Here is a 16,591-nt window from a genome sequence, read left to right on the forward strand (position 1 = left end):
AGAATTGGTCACGGTTTCCTGTCTTTATGTGTTGAGTACTTATGGATTGTGTCCTGGACATTTTTTTTTTAATTAATTATTTTTGGCTGCATTGGGTCTTTGTTGCCGCACGCGGGTTTTCTCTAGTTGTGATGAGCGGGGGCTACTCTTTGTTGTGGGGCACATGCTTCTCACTGCGGTGGCTTCTTTTGTTTCAGAGCACAGGCTCTAGGTGCGTGGACTTCAGTAGTCGTGGCTTGCGGGCTCAGTAGTCGTGGCGTCGTGGCTTGTGGGCTCAGTAGTCGTGGCTTGCGGGCTCTAGAGCGCAGGCTCAGTAGTTGTGGTGCGAGGGCTTAGTTGCTCTGTGGCATGTGGGATCTTCCCGCACCAGGGCTCGAGCCCGTGTCCCCTGCATTGGCAGGCGGATTCTTAACCACTGCGCCACCAGAAAAGCCCCTGTCCTGGACACTTAGAATATTATACTGTGAGCCTGTTTTCTGGGCCCTGCTAAAATGTTTTGGATGATGTTCGTGTTTTTGCTGGTTTGTTAGCAGCTGGGTTGCAGTAAACCCCGTTAAGTTCAGACCAGAAGTCTGTTTTGCCATTTGTGGGCAGTGGTTCCAAGGTCAGTTCAGTTCTTTGGGTCTGTCACACATGGGCCACTTAGGGTCATCCAGGACAGTGTACACAGGTTCAGGATTCCTTATCCACCTGCTCTTTTCTGTGATCCTCCACCCCCTGTCTGGGGGTTCCCAGGGGTCTCTCTTCCTGGCTTTTTGACTAGAAGCCAAGCCTACGTGTTTCCCGCAACCGAGCCTGCCTCAGCAAAGGGGGAGAAAAGAGCCCGTGGCGCCCACCTATCCCACCACCGCTGGGGTATGGTTTTGTTATGGAGCTTGCCTGGTGTAAGGGAGGAGAGTCACTGGGCTGTGCCCGGTGGGGCCAGCTGCTGGCTGTTTTCTTTCCCTTCTGTCTGGCATCTCCAGTGAAGGGTGGGGTGCAGGCAGGGGTCCAGAATTAGAAGCCCTCTGTGAGTGCCTATTTCCACAACCAGAGTGTATAAGTAAGGGACTTCTCGATGGAGACTGTCAGCCGCCTCTGGAGCCTCTCTGGTGGATTCTTAGTGGTACAGGTGTTGATGCCTGTGAGCCCACAGGACATTCTGGTTTAGTTGGTCTGGGATGGGGCTGGACACTGCTGTGTTTTTGAAGCTCTCACGTGGTGAGGCTCACTGTCCTGCTGGGTCGTGGAGGCTTGCCGTCTTGGTTTTCCTCAGACTAGGTGGGAACCCGTCTCGGGCTTCAGGTTGGGGTTGGCGCCTGCCTGGGGGTCCTTGCCCACCCCCCATGTGCTGCCACGTCTCCATTGGCCCCCCCCCGCCGTGAGTGATGTGGCCTTGGTAGACAGGATGGGACAGTGTGACAGACAGCAGCAGGAAGGGTGTAGCCTGACTGATGATAAAATTGATAACTGATACTTGCGTGAGTTTTGCTGAGCTCCGGGCTCCGCCCGCAGCGTTGCTGACTCACACGTACGTTTTGGTTCAATCCTCTCCCAACCCCGGAGACAGGCCTCGTAGTGTCCATGCTTTGCACTTGAGGCCGGGATTCTGACCGGCCAGGTGAGAGGCGCACCCGGTCAAGGCCAGGCTGACGTGCTCAGGTCCTATTCTCAGCGCACGTGCTGGCCTCCAGCTCGGATCCCCTGTTCACCCGACCAGCCGGCGCCCTGTTCCTTCTTCTGCGTGGAGCTCCGACGCCGTTTTAACTGTAGTCTTGTCCGCATCCTCTGACCCTTCTCGTGGCCTTTCCAGCAGGCCCACTTCAGAGCCCTGAGCCTAGATCGCTGCGGCCACAGCTGCAGAGCCGCGCTTGCTTTGCCTCCTGATGTTTCGGGTGAATGACAGTGTCCCTCAGACAGCCGTGCCTCACACCTGTGTCCCCAAGTCAGTGTCCTCAGGCTGCTGTCCCACCAGCTCTGTCCGGCTCAGTGCTTGGCGGTGACGCCCACACGGGTCCTTGCGCCGTCGCGGCTGCTGACCGAGGGCCCCTGGGCAGTGGGATGGCTGTGCCCCCGCCCGTGTCGGGAGACAGGAGGGCGAGCGAGCCGGCGGCCGAGCGGGGAGGGGCGGGTCCCGGCGCTGCCCCCGGAGGTGACCCTGCCTGCCTCCGAGGCTCACTTCCCAGCCAGCTGCGTGAGCTGCAGGTGGGCGGCGTCGCGGGGCTGCGTCCGGGTCCTGCCCTGACTCCCGGCGTGGGTCACCCCTGCTCCCCGCCGGCGGAGAAGGTGGCCCCCTGTGCTGAGCGAGCGCCGTCCGCGCTCTTGGGTGGGGTCACTGCGCGTGCGCGATGGCGCTGCCCTGGAGGCGTGGCCTGAGCGTGGGCGCCGCGGGGGTGGGGGTGCGGGGGTGGGGGTGGGGCGGAGTGAGAGACCAGAGAGCCGGGCTCAGCCCCAGGCCGCGCAGCCGAACGAGTCGCACGGAGGTCTGGTTTCCCGGTGCATCTGAACCTGACGTTTACACTGGACTGTAGTCCATCAAGTGTGCAGCAGCGTTATGTCTAAAAGCCAACCTACACGGCTTCGTTAAAAACACTCTTGGGGGCTTCTCTGGTGGCGCCGTGGTTAAGAATCCGCCTGCCAATGCAGGGGACACGGGTTCGAGCCCTGGTCCGGGAAGATCCCACATGCCGGGGAGCAACTAAGCCCATGCGCCACAACTACTGAGCCTGTGCTCTAGAACCCGCAAGCCACAACTACTGAGCCCGCGAGCCACAACTACTGAAGCTTGCGCGCCTAGAGCTTGTGCTCCACAACAAGAGAAGCCACTGCAGTGAGAAGCCCGCGGACCGCAACAAAGAGTAGCCCCCACTCACCGCAACTAGAGAAAGCCCACGTGCAGCAACGAAGACGCAACTCAGCCAAAAAAAGAAAAAAAAAAAACCACTCTTGAGAAATTCCAGTTACAGTAGACTGCAGATCACCTTAACAAATAGAATAGTAATGACAAAGTTTGAAAACTGCACGAGTTACTAAAATGGCACACAGACACAAAGTGAGCAAATGCTGTTGGAAAAATGGAGCTCAGAGACTGGCTAGAGGCAGGCTTCCCCCAGACCTTCAACCTGGAGAAAACAGTGTCCGCAGAGCACAGCAAAGTGAGGTGCAGCTGGACTGGACTGCAGAGTCCCCCATTTGGGGGACAGTGGTTGACAGCTTGCAGAGCAAGCGTGAAGGACAGCGGGTGGGGAGACTGTCGCAGCCGCTGGGAAAGCTTTGCACACATGGCGGGTGTGTGTGTATGGGAAGCGGTGTAGATGCCGTGGACCATGCTGGGTTCATAGTTGGTTTCTGACTCTCGTGGCCTTGGGCACGTTGCTGACTTTCTTTGTGCCTCGGTTTCCTCATTTGTGATGTAGGGACAGGAATCTTGATTTGATGGGGTCGAGGGGATGCTTGGTAACATGGCTCATATCGTTTTGTGCCGCCCGGTCCAAAGATGCGCAGAGGCTCACGGCTGCGGTTCCGGCCTGGTTGTCGCAGCAGCGGCAGGCCTGGCTCTTTCTTCTAAAGACCTGGCGCCTGGCCTTGTAGTCACCTGATTTGACAGCAGACGGGCTGGCGCTGGGTGCTCGGTGTGGCCTGGCTGTGCGCGGTCCTGGCCTCCCTTCGGCCCACGAGCCCCCTGCAGCTCCCACACCTGCTCCTTGCTCTCCTGCCTCAGGAGAGATGCTCGTGGGGTCGGGCGGTGGTGTCGCTCAGCGCTGCGCGTGGCTCGCTCGCCTCTGCCGGTGGAGGAGAGCAGGGCTCGCCGAGCAGCCGGGGTCGCCCGCGTTGCTAGTCGCCTGTCGTCGCTCACGGCCCGTCTGTCCGTCGTCTGCGTGCCGTCAGCCCTGAGCCGTGTCTGGAGACAGTGGGGATGCCGTCATGCTCACGCGGAGGTCTCTTCCCCGTGCAGATGACATCCCGGAGGACCTCAGGGATCCCTTCTACATCGACCAGTACGAGCAGGAGCACATCAAGCCTCCGGTCATCAAGCTCCTGCTGTCCAGCGAGCTGTACTGCCGCGTCTGCAGCCTCATCCTCAAAGGGGACCAGGTGGCCGCTCTGCAGGGACACCAGTCTGTCATCCAGGCCCTGTCCCGGAAAGGGATTTACGTGATGGAGAGTGACGACACCCCCGTGACAGAGCCCGACCTCAGCCACGCACCCATAAAGATGGTGAGTGGCCTGGGCGGTGGGGCGGGGGCGGCTGGTGGGCTGCCACTGTCCCCCTGCAGCACAGCAGAATCACCCCAAAAGTTCAGGGTTTGAGACCACCTTCTCTCTGCGGGCCAGTGGCTGATTTGGGAAAGGGGGAGGGAACAGCTTCCTGTCGGCTTTTTCTCATGGGGAGCAAACGTTTTGCACGTGCTGTGCCGTAGAATTGTTGCGCCCACCCTGATAGGTTGTTTCACGTGTATCTTCTAAGGACTTTTGTGCCAAAATAAAGAAGGAAATACACCTTTCCTCCCCGAGTGTCTCCCTGCATCTTTCCCGGAAAGCCACCCCACCAGTGTGACTTTGCCAGGCTGCTCCAGGTCTAAGCCGCTCGTGGCACCTCCCACGTGGCTTTAAGCTTAGGCCATTCTCAGGCGTTCTACGTTCTGTGGTTTTTCACTCTTGGCCTTTGTGGATGTGTGTTGTGGATCGAGAGGATGTTACTGGTTCTGGGAAGAAAGGGCTCGAAGGCCTGGCGTGAGTTCAGTGTGCCGGGCCCCTGACCGGCCCCAGGGGCCTGTGGTGGTCATGGGGCCTCAGGCGCGTCTCTTGGCCCCTTGTACCTTTGCCCACAGCTGAGCAGTAGGGAAGCCCCGGGCTCTCACGGGGTCGTCAGAGATGAGGAAGTGGGGGTCATGTACAAGTAGAGATCTGAGTGCCTCCTTAGATGCAGAGGAAGACAGACAACGGAGGCGTTCAGCTGTGGGTCTAGGGAGGGTCTCCGCGATGGCCCGGGGCGGAAGGGCAAGGTTGGGTGACTGCCTGCTGCCTCTGCCCCCAGAGCGCCCACATGGCGATGGTGGACGCGCTCATGATGGCCTACACCGTGGAGATGATCAGCATCGAGAAGGTGGTGGCCAGCGTCCAGCGCTTCTCCACGTTCAGTGCCTCGAAAGAGCTTCCCTACGACCTTGAGGACGCCATGGTCTTCTGGGTCAACAAGGTGAGCGCTGGGGGCCCTGCCCGGAGTGGGGGCGAGCAGCATGAGTGGCCGGGGTGCCCCTTGGGTGTGGGTCCTCTTCCCCGTGAGAGCAGCACCCTCCTGTGTGTCCTGCTGTGACCCTGGCCCAGCAGCGGCCTCAGAAGTGTGTCCCCTGTGGTTCAGACAGACAGGTGCTGCAGAGGGGAGCAGCACGGGCCTGCAGAAAGCACAGGTGTATTGGTGGTGCAAGTTAATAAATTCGTTTTATTTTTATCTCAAGCGCTTATGTGCATTCATGGAGATCTCAATTTAGAAGGCATTTTGATTAAGAGAAAAATGGTACCTTCCTAAATGCTGTTTTTTTCCTTTTATGTTTCGAAGCTTACAATGTGCCTGTCTATACAGTCTTCATAAAGAACGTTCATTTTTCATGGTGTGTGATTATAGGATTACCTTACCAAAGCCTTTTGGTTATTAAGCCTCCTCATTTGCCAAAAGGTATTCAATTAGGGACACTTTATTAAGCAGAGGAAATGGAAGATTGAGCGGCTCCTTGCAGAGTTGTATCACACGCAGGGAACTTGGAGTTATTTCGTTACACAGTTTGCACATGTATTCCCTGTCACGTAAGGGCTTCATCAGAGGTGAGGTGAAAGTCCGTGGCCGTGGGATTAGTTGAAGAACGCAGCAGAGCCTGGCAGAGTCTGCGTGCTGCTCCCTTGGACGGCCGCCTCATCATGGTGATGCCGCCCTGCTCTTTACTTGGTTTCCTCCCTCGTGTGGGTCTGGGGCATCAAGTGGATGAGCAGACCGCCTTCACCCTCTGACCCCGCAGTGAGGTGGAGGGCTTTTCTAGGACTCAAGTGGAACCTCCGGTCCTGGTGGGGCTCGGGAGCTGGCCAGTGCCCACAAGGTCGCTTCCCAGTGGCGGCACCTCCTCGTCCTCGTCCCCTGGCTTCACATAGTAGTACATGCGGGAAGCGTCCCACAGGGATTTGGTTAAAAAACGATGTTCTGGAGTGGTGTTTCCACGGGAGCCCGGGCCTCCGGGGGATGGTTCTGTGATCCGAGCCCGAGCTCCCTTCCTATGGCCACAGGTTCAGATTTTCTTTTCCTTTTCCTTTAACAACTTGTATTGATTTTTCCCCCTTATCAAAGGAATGGCATGGTTATTATAGCTATTTAGAAAACACGGATGAGCAAGCAGAAGAAAGTGAAAATTCCCCATGCCCTTGCCACCTGTAAACGTAGTGTTTTGTAGTAAAGTGGACTAAGTTCTCATAGTTTTTATTTATCTGGGTGTAACATCCAGACTTAAAGGCACAGTTGGGGTCTTCTAGGCACTTGACCATAGGCTGAGGTTTGCATTTGGTGAGATGCGGTGAGTATGGCTCGGGCCATTCTGAGGCCGCCCGCCCGCCCGCCTGCCGTGGTCTCGATGCGTCGGGGCCGAGCTGTCCCCTCCCGCAATAAGCAGCCGTCTCCCTGAGCATCTCGGTGACTTCCGCCCACATGTTTCTGGTGGGTGGTGGTTGAGATTAAGCTGAGGTTCATTTTTAAAGGCTTTTGATTAGTTTTTGCCAAATTCTGACCATAAGGACTATACCGTTTTTCTCATACTGTTTAGTCTGTGTAAGTGTTTTTTCCCCCTGTGTCTTCTCATATATTGGATATTATTAAAAAAAATACCTGCCGAGTTGAGAGGTGAAAAATAGCACCTTTTACTGTTATTTCTTCACTCGCTGATAAAGTTGAAGTTTAAGGAAGAGAGTGTATGTCTGGCTGTTTTTCTCCCTTTTGGGTAATTTGTTCTGCCCAGGATTCTTCGGGTGGGGGTGGGGGGAACGTGCCTTCCCCTTCCTGCTCAGGACCCTCCTGTTTCCAGGGTGTTTGCCGTGTGTTCGTCGGCGCTTCCTGGGTGCTCGTGGCCTGTTTGCCTGGGACTTGGTGGCCGGCGCAGCAGCACCGCTGTCTTCTCCCCCGGTGTGGTGTCCCCGCCGTGTGGACACCGCCTCCTGACTTGCTGTTGTGACAGGTGTCCCCACTGCTCGGTGGTCACGTGGCCGCCGTGGCCAGGTGCGCAGTCGCACCTGACGCTGTGCTGTGTGTGGGTTTGTCACAGCTCACGCCCCTCATGCCGCGCTCCATCCTCCCAGGAGTTAATGCTGGCTTCAGCTTTGCATGATCCTTTTTCCCTCTCCCAGTGTTTATGTTTTTATTCCATGTGCTCCATGTTTTGCTATTTCCTTAGCATCCATGTGAGTTTCAGTTTCTCAGTTAGGAGGTTTTTCCCTCAGGTGCGTGCTCTGACCTCCACACCCACTGCTGTCCTGCAGGTTCTCTCCAGTGTCCCATCAAGGGGGGGGTTCCCGCAGTCGCTGCCTTCCTGGGGCTCCTCTCAGGGGCGGATCCTCTGGTGCAGGGTGAGATGTGCTCCCGCCTTCTGTGCCTCCCGAGGGGTCTCTGCTCACGTGCCTTCCCTGAGCTGTGATGGGACCTTAGCTCCCCGCGGCCTCTCCACTGTGGGCGCTGTCGCCTGACAGGCTTCCAGCCAGGCCTGGAGACCTTCCCTCCTTCCTCACGCGGATGTGTTTTCTCTCCACAGAAAATTGCTGCATGTTTAATGAGGTTTGGGCTCTGGGAAGGTTTGACATCGGTGAGTTTTCTCTTCATCCATCTTAGATGTCTAACAAGATCTGAAGTCTCTTGGAAACTCTGTTCCTAGGTGCCGTGTTCCCAGGATTGCGGCTGTGTGCGCACACCTGAGGCAGGTGTGAGCTCCCGTCACACCCGCACTGGCCTGCCTTTCTCCTGTGGGGTCTTTCCAGGGGTTTGGCTCCATGTGCGGGTGCCCTCATCCCCGTCAGCATCTCTGGATTCACAGGGCAGGCCTGGCAAGTGGCCTCTGAGTTTCTCTTGCTGTGTGGCATCGACTTTGGGGACTGTCCTGCTGCAGACTGGATGGTTGCTGACAGGCCTCCTGCACGCCTGCCACCTGAGACGTTTAGAGACCCCTGCGCTTGGCGCTGGGCCAGCCCAGCTGCTGACCCGGCCCGTGCGTCGTGTGGGGAGCCGTCCTTGCAGTGCACCCCAGCCCTGCTCAGAAAGGCCGCAGCTTCCCCTTCCCACACCGCGCCCTCTGAGCCAGCCCCTCCCTCCTCGGGTGATCAGTCACCCTGGGGGCCAGAATTGCTCCCTGGGGTTGGGGGCGCCACTGAGCCATCCGCCGGCTTCCCTGTCCTGGGTGCGTGTGACTGGGTGACCTCCTCTGTGTCCGGGGAGTTTTCCCACGAACCATCTTGCTGTGGCTCTTTTTATTTTTCATTGACGCCCAGCCAGTAGCTTGAGTCTTTTACTAAAAAACTCCCCAGCTTTGCCCAGACATGTTTTATATGCAATAAATGGACCCAGTTCCTTGAGTGTTGACAAGTGGCTACATATGTTTAGCATTCGCAGTCAAGGTAACATTTCCGTCATCCAAAAAAAGCTCCTCTGTGCTCGTCCGCAGTTAATCTCCCGCCTGGCCCAAATAACTGCTGGTCTGCTTTCTTCACTGGAGATTAGTTTTACCTCTTCTAGGTCCTGGTAAAGATGGGATCGCGTGGTATGTCCTCCTTCTGTGTCTTTCACTGACTGCAGCGTTTTTGACGTTGATCATGTCATTGTGTCCGTCAGTAGTTTGGTGCTTTTGAAACTCGGTAGGATTCCACTGCACGAACGCACTGCAGTTTATCTATTCACCTGTTGATGGGCACGCGGGTTGTTTCTGGTTTTGTCTGTTACGCATAGAGCTTCTGGGAACATTTGTGCACAAGTCTTTATGTGCAGGTATATTTTCATTTCTTTGAGTAAATACTTAGGAGTGAGTTGCTGGGTCACATGACGATCAGTTTACCTTTAGAAGGAACTGTCAAAGTGCTTTCTCAAGTGACTGTGCCATCTTAGAGTCCCACTAGCAAGACAGAGAATTCCAGTGTTCCACGTTCTGCTGACACTTGGTATTGTCAGTCTTTCGGTTTCAGCCGTTTGGGTGGACGTGTAGAGGTACGTCATGGTTTTAATTTGCATTTCTTTAATGACTGAAGATGTTTCTGTGTATCTTGTTAGGTGTCTGTTCACATATTTTGCCCCATTTTTAATGAGGTGGTTTGTCTTAATGAGTTTCAAGGATATTTTATGTGTATAAGGATCGAGGGATCCAGTGCTTTCCAAGGTGTATGTTCTTGTAATGTGTGGTCATTGTTTTGGTGTCAGGGTAATGCGGGTGTCAGGGACAGAGCTGGGAAGTGCCCCTCCTTCATGTTGTGAAACACGTTGGGTGTCAGGGACAGAGCTGGGAAGTGCCCCTCCTTCATGTTGTGAAACACGTTGGGTGTCAGGGACAGAGCTGGGAAGTGCCCCCTCCTTCATGTTGTGAAACACGTTGGGTGTCAGGGACAGAGCTGGGAAGTGCCCCTCCTTCATGTTGTGAAACACGTTGGGTGTCAGGGACAGAGCTGGGAAGTGCCCCTCCTTCATGTTGTGAAACACGTTGGGTGTCAGGGACAGAGCTGGGAAGTGCCCCTCCTTCATGTTGTGAAACACGTTGGGTGTCAGGGACAGAGCTGGGAAGTGCCCCTCCTTCATGTTGTGAAACACGTTGGGTGTCAGGGACAGAGCTGGGAAGTGCCCCTCCTTCATGTTGTGAAACACGTTGGGTGTCAGGGACAGAGCTGGGAAGTGCCCCTCCTTCATGTTGTGAAACACGTTGGGTGTCAGGGACAGAGCTGGGAAGTGCCCCTCCTTCATGTTGTGAAACACGTTGGGTGTCAGGGACAGAGCTGGGAAGTGCCCCTCCTTCATGTTGTGAAACACGTTGGGTGTCAGGGACAGAGCTGGGAAGTGCCCCTCCTTCATGTTGTGAAACACGTTGGGTGTCAGGGACAGAGCTGGGAAGTGCCCCCTCCTTCATGTTGTGAAACACGTTGGGTGTCAGGGACAGAGCTGGGAAGTGCCCCCTCCTTCATGTTGTGAAACACGTTGGGTGTCAGGGACAGAGCTGGGAAGTGCCCCTCCTTCATGTTGTGAAACACGTTGGGTGTCAGGGACAGAGCTGGGAAGTGCCCCTCCTTCATGTTGTGAAACACGTTGGGTGTCATGGACAGAGCTGGGAAGTGCCCCTCCTTCATGTTGTGAAACACGTTGGGTGTCAGGGACAGAGCTGGGAAGTGCCCCTCCTTCATGTTGTGAAACACGTTGGGTGTCAGGGACAGAGCTGGGAAGTGCCCCTCCTTCATGTTGTGAAACACGTTGGGTGTCAGGGACAGAGCTGGGAAGTGCCCCTCCTTCATGTTGTGAAACACGTTGGGTGTCAGGGACAGAGCTGGGAAGTGCCCCTCCTTCATGTTGCGAAACACGTTGGGTGTCAGGGACAGAGCTGGGAAGTGCCCCTCCTTCATGTTGCGAAACACGTTGGGTGTCAGGGACAGAGCTGGGAAGTGCCCCTCCTTCATGTTGTGAAACACGTTGGGTGTCAGGGACAGAGCTGGGAAGTGCCCCCTCCTTCATGTTGTGAAACACGTTGGGTGTCAGGGACAGAGCTGGGAAGTGCCCCCTCCTTCATGTTGTGAAACACGTTGGGTGTCAGGGACAGAGCTGGGAAGTGCCCCTCCTTCATGTTGTGAAACACGTTGGGTGTCAGGGACAGAGCTGGGAAGTGCCCCTCCTTCATGTTGTGAAACACGTTGGGTGTCAGGGACAGAGCTGGGAAGTGCCCCTCCTTCATGTTGTGAAACACGTTGGGTGTCAGGGACAGAGCTGGGAAGTGCCCCTCCTTCATGTTGTGAAACACGTTGGGTGTCAGGGACAGAGCTGGGAAGTGCCCCTCCTTCATGTTGTGAAACACGTTGGGTGTCAGGGACAGAGCTGGGAAGTGCCCCTCCTTCATGTTGTGAAACACGTTGGGTGTCAGGGACAGAGCTGGGAAGTGCCCCTCCTTCATGTTGTGAAACACGTTGGGTGTCAGGGACAGAGCTGGGAAGTGCCCCTCCTTCATGTTGTGAAACACGTTGGGTGTCAGGGACAGAGCTGGGAAGTGCCCCTCCTTCATGTTGTGAAACACGTTGGGTGTCAGGGACAGAGCTGGGAAGTGCCCCTCCTTCATGTTGTGAAACACGTTGGGTGTCAGGGACAGAGCTGGGAAGTGCCCCTCCTTCATGTTGTGAAACACGTTGGGTGTCAGGGACAGAGCTGGGAAGTGCCCCCTCCTTCATGTTGTGAAACACGTTGGGTGTCAGGGACAGAGCTGGGAAGTGCCCCCTCCTTCATGTTGTGAAACACGTTGGGTGTCAGGGACAGAGCTGGGAAGTGCCCCTCCTTCATGTTGTGAAACACGTTGGGTGTCAGGGACAGAGCTGGGAAGTGCCCCTCCTTCATGTTGTGAAACACGTTGGGTGTCAGGGACAGAGCTGGGAAGTGCCCCCTCCTTCATGTTGTGAAACACGTTGGGTGTCAGGGACAGAGCTGGGAAGTGCCCCTCCTTCATGTTGTGAAACACGTTGGGTGTCAGGGACAGAGCTGGGAAGTGCCCCTCCTTCATGTTGTGAAACACGTTGGGTGTCAGGGACAGAGCTGGGAAGTGCCCCTCCTTCATGTTGTGAAACACGTTGTGTGTCAGGGACAGAGCTGGGAAGTGCCCCTCCTTCATGTTGTGAAACACGTTGTGTATCATTTGTACCACCAGTATTATTGTGTCCTTAAATCTTTGATGGAGTCACTGGTGAAGCCGTCTGGGCCTGGAGTTCTCTCGGAAGGTTTTAATTATGAATTCAGTGTCTTTAGCGTATATATAAGGTACTTAGGATTTCTGTTTAATTCTGTGACTTTTAACGAATTTGTCAATGTTATTTAAGTTTTTGACTTTATTGGCATATTCGTATTTCTCTATCACCCTTTTAGTGTATTATGATCTGTAGTGATGTCCCCTCTTGTTTCCTGCTCTGTAATTTCTGTCTCTTTTTCTTCCCTTTGTCGGTCTGGTTTATCAACTTTATCAGTCTTCTAAAAAACCTGCTTTTGGTTTTTGTTGATTTCAACACTTTTCTATTTAATTCCTCCTCTTGCTTTTATTATTTTTCTTTCTGTTTATTTTCAATTTATTTTTCTCTCCTTTCTGTTTGTTATAGTGGAAGGTTAGTTCTTTCACCCCTTTCTACATTTTAATATAAACATTTAAAGGTGATAATTCCTCTTTAAGTAGTGCTTTACCTGCACTGTACACATTTTTGTATGTTGTGGTTTTCTTCGTTCTCTTTATTCTGTTTTAGTTGCAAATTCTCGTTTTATCACTGGATTACCTAGAAGTTTGTAGTTTAGTTTTCATATGTTTGGAGGTGGGGTGGTTCTAGGTATCTTAGTGTTTTGGTTTCTAATTGTGCTGTGGTCAGAGAGCGTAGTCTGTGTGGTTTCATTTCAGTCCTTCTGGATTTATCGAGACTTGTTTTGTGGTCCACTGCATGGTCTTGCAGCGTGTTCCATGTGCACTTGAAAAGAACCCGTGTGTTCTGCTGTTGTCAGTGAAGTACTTTGTGAGTGTCAGTTCAGGTTGGTTTGGGTGTGTTTGCATCGCTGGAGTCTTAGGCCCCATCAGTCACTTACCCAGAGGGGAGAGTTGAAATCTCCAGCAGTAATTTTGTCTATTTTACCTTTTGGTTATGTCAGTTTTTGCTTTGTGTATTTTTAGTCTCTTGTTACATTTATACATGTTCAGGACTTTTCTGTCCTTTTGTGGTCGTGAAATGGCTCTTTATCACAGGTGACAATCCTTGTCTCCGGCCTTGGCATGGCCAGTGTGTGCACGACTTATCCCTTCCCTTCCTCTTATTTTTCACTCCTCGTTGTCTTTCTGTTTAAAGCGAGTTTCTTATGGGGACCCTGTAGTCAATCTGGGCCTTACCATCGGAGTGTTCAATTTAATTGCATTTCATGTGATTATGGAGACATCTGGGTTTTACGTCTTGTCTGCCTTCTATATCTTTTCTTTGTCTGCCTTCTTTTCTGGCTTATTTTGGATTGGGCATTTTTACTACTCCATTTTATCTCCAATATTTTTTTGGGGGGCTGTAGGGCTTACAGATTTCATCTTCAGGTTTTCATAGTCTGCCTTCAAATAAAGTGATACCATTTCACAAGTAAGATCAGAAATGTCTTTTCCCCTTTTGGCCTTTGCGCTCCTGTTGTCTTTCATTTCATTACAGCGCCAGATAAGTTACTTTCGCCTTCAACAGCCAGTTATCTTTTAAAGTAACTAAAAATGGTTAGCAGTATTTATCCACATATTTTCCATTTTTATTGCTCTTCATTCCCTTGTGTTTGAGATAAAGAGTTCTCAAACCTTTTGGTCTCAGAACCCCTTTACACTCTTAAATACCGTGGCCCTCAAAGAATTTTTAGAAAATCTCTCAGTATTTACTGTATTAGAAATTAAAAACAGGAAAATTAAAAAATATTTATTAATTCACTTAAAAGTAACAGCTCATTCCATGTTAATGTAAGCGATGTGTTTTTAATGAAAAATAACTGTATTCTCAAAAATGAAACAAGTGGTGATATTTTACAGTTTTGTAAGTTTCTTTAATGTCTGGCTTACCAGAAGACAGCTGGATTCTTACCTGCCTTTGCATTTCATCTGCTACAATATGTTGTTTTTATTGGCGTAAAGGAAGAAAGTCTGGTTTCATGTGGATACGTAGTTGAAGAGGGGACAGTGCTTTCATAATCTTTGCAGATAATTATGCACATCTCTTTTTGATTCTATACCAAAACTTGACAAGTGGTCATTTCTTGAAGGTTAACTGAAATATGGAGTTTGAAACTGTTACCAATTAACTTTTTCTTTTTTTTTTTTTGCGGTACGCGGGCCTCTCACCGTTGTGGCCTCTCCCGTTGCGGAGCACAGGCTCCGGACGCGCAGGCTCAGCGGCCGTGGCTCACGGGCCCAGCCGCTCCGCGGCATGTGGGATCTTCCCGGACCGGGGCACGAACCCATGTCGCCTGCATCGGCAGGCGGACTCTCAACCACTGCGCCACCAGGGAAACCCACCAATTAACTTTTTTAAAAAGTTGAGATATAATTCACATGCTGTAAAATTCACTATTTTAAAGTGTGTGGTTCAGTGGTTTTTAAGATATTCACCAGGTTGTACAGCTGTCACCACCAACTGCAAACATTTTTATCATACCCAGAAAGAGACGCTGGTGCCATCCGCAGTCCTTCCCTGTCAGCCCCTGGCGGCCACTCCTCTGCTTTCTGTCTCTCTGGATTTGGCCGTTCTGAACATTTCATTTAAATGAAATCTACAGTACGTGGCCGGTTGTCTCTGACTTTATTCAAGTAGCATATTTTCACGTCTCATGCGTGTTGTAGCACTTATCAGTACCACATTCCTTTTATGGTTGAGTAATGCTCAGTCGTATAGATATGCTGAGTTTTGTTTAGCCATTCCTCAGCTGGTGGGCATGTGTGTTTTCCACTTTTTGGCTATCGTGACTCCTGCTGTGAACATTCAAGTACGAGTATTTGAGTGGCTGTGTTTTCACTTCTCTTGGGATTATATCTAGGGGTGGAATTGCTGGGTAGTATAGGAACTCTGTGTTTAAACTCTGTGAAGAGCTGGCAGACTGTCTCCATGGCTTGCTGCACCGTTTATATTCCCCCGGCAACACCAGAGGTTTCCAGTTTTCCACGTCCTTGCTAACACTCACTTTCTGGTTTTTTGATTCTAGCCATTCTGGAGGGTGTGAGATGGTATCTCATTGTGGTTTAGATTCACATTTCCCTGATAGTAGTGATGGGAAACCTTTTTTTCATGTGTTTATTGGCTATTTGTAGATCTTTTTTGGAGAAACGTCTATTCACATCCTTTGCCCATTTTAAAATTGGATTATTTCTCTTTTTATTGTTGCAACGATTCTTTTATATAATCTAGATACTAGCCCAGTGAACTTTTCTTTTCTTTTTCTTTTTCTTTTTTTTTTAGCTGCGTTGGGTCTTTGTTGCTGCATGCGGGCTTTCTCTAGTTGTGGTGAGCGGGGGCTACTCTTCCTTGCAGCGCGCGGGCTTCCCATTGCGGTGGCTTCTCTTGTGGCGGAGCACGGAGTCTGGGCACGCGGGCTTCAGTAAGTTGTGGCTTGCAGGCTCAGTGGTTGTGGCTTGCGGGCTCTAGAGCGCGGGCTCAGTAGTTGTGATGCACGGGCTTAGTTGCTCTGCGGCATGTGGGATCTTCCCGGACCAGGGATCGAACCTGTGTCCCATGCATTGGCAGGTGGATTCTTAACCACTGTGCCACCAGGGAAGCCCTAATTCATTTATTTTAAAACTTATCAACATTGATTTTTCTTTTGTCTTTCTCTTTAAAAAAACACTTTTTCTACGTTCTTGATTTGATGTGCATGAGTTCACTTATCTTTATTCTTGTTTAATGCGAAGACATTCAGTTCTGTGGCATTTCACCTGATTATAGCTTTGACCATGTCCCTGTTAGCATTGATGAGTGTTTTTCTCCACAGTATTATTTTATAATTGCAATTTTGATTTTATCTTTGAGTTAATAATTCTAGAAGAGGATACTTTTATTTCCGAGCAGTTGTATTAATTGCTTACGAGTGTCTCATGACAGTTCTTAGCGCTATTTTGGTGGTCAGGGAATGTGCGAGCACCTGTTAGGCTTCGGGGGTTTTCAGCCAGACCATGTCATCAGCAGCATTCGCTGATAGTGGCGGCGAACTTGGGCACTGGGGACACTCGGCGCTGAGGCTGTCGATCCTGTCGTGAGGCGGAAAGCGTCGTGCGGGTGCTGCAGGGCATGAGGGCCTTCCTTGCTCTCCGTGTCGAATCCCAGGTCACAGGGAATCCGTGTATTTCTGTAATGGGTCTAAACATTACCTGCATCTAAGAGCCTGAGTTCAAACAAGTAAGGTGGGTTCTGGAAAGATGTACACACCACGGTTGGAAATCAATTTCAGTTGCCTTTTTAATGCATTTAATTTCTTCTACTTTAGGTAAATCTTAAAATGAGAGAGATAACAGAGAAAGAAGTTAAGTTAAAACAGCAGTTATTGGAAAGTCCAGCTCATCAAAAGGTAAAGGGTAAATTTCACTTCTCTGGAACGCACCAAGTTAACGTTGCTCCCGTTTTGAAGAACTGTGTCTGTGTGTGCTCCGTGCTGGTTCTTTGTTCTTACTCACCAAGCAGGGAGCGAGTGCCCTGGGCCCTGGCCCTGGTGGCAAGGACGCGGTGGCCCACTGCCCTTTCTCCCAGGCAGGGGCAGCCTAGTGTTGAACTTGGGAGGGTGGGGGAGAGGTGGGAGGTGTTGGAAGCTCCAGAGGAAGGGACGTAGGGTCACCCAGGGTGAAGTCAGCATGGGGGGTGGGGGTGGGATTGCCTGCAGCCAGAG

The 16,591-nt window shown here is 52.0% G+C and overlaps 1 protein-coding gene across 7 annotated transcripts in view; it reads left to right on the forward strand.

Annotated features, from left to right (window-relative positions):
• CAMSAP1 (calmodulin regulated spectrin associated protein 1) overlaps window positions 1-16,591 on the forward strand; it is a 58,001-nt gene that overhangs the window by 14,652 nt on the left and 26,758 nt on the right. For all 7 annotated transcript variants that reach the window (XM_082611734.1, XM_082611735.1, XM_082611738.1 and 4 more), the window contains exons 3-5: window positions 3,935-4,197; window positions 5,018-5,179; window positions 16,196-16,276. In XM_082611734.1, the coding sequence (XP_082467860.1) occupies window positions 3,935-4,197; window positions 5,018-5,179; window positions 16,196-16,276 (506 nt within the window). The remainder of the gene's footprint in view (window positions 1-3,934; window positions 4,198-5,017; window positions 5,180-16,195; window positions 16,277-16,591) is intronic.

Source organism: Mesoplodon mirus (genome assembly GCF_964341445.2).
Source record: "Mesoplodon mirus genome assembly, chromosome: 1".
Classification (NCBI taxonomy): domain Eukaryota; kingdom Metazoa; phylum Chordata; class Mammalia; order Artiodactyla; family Ziphiidae; genus Mesoplodon; species Mesoplodon mirus.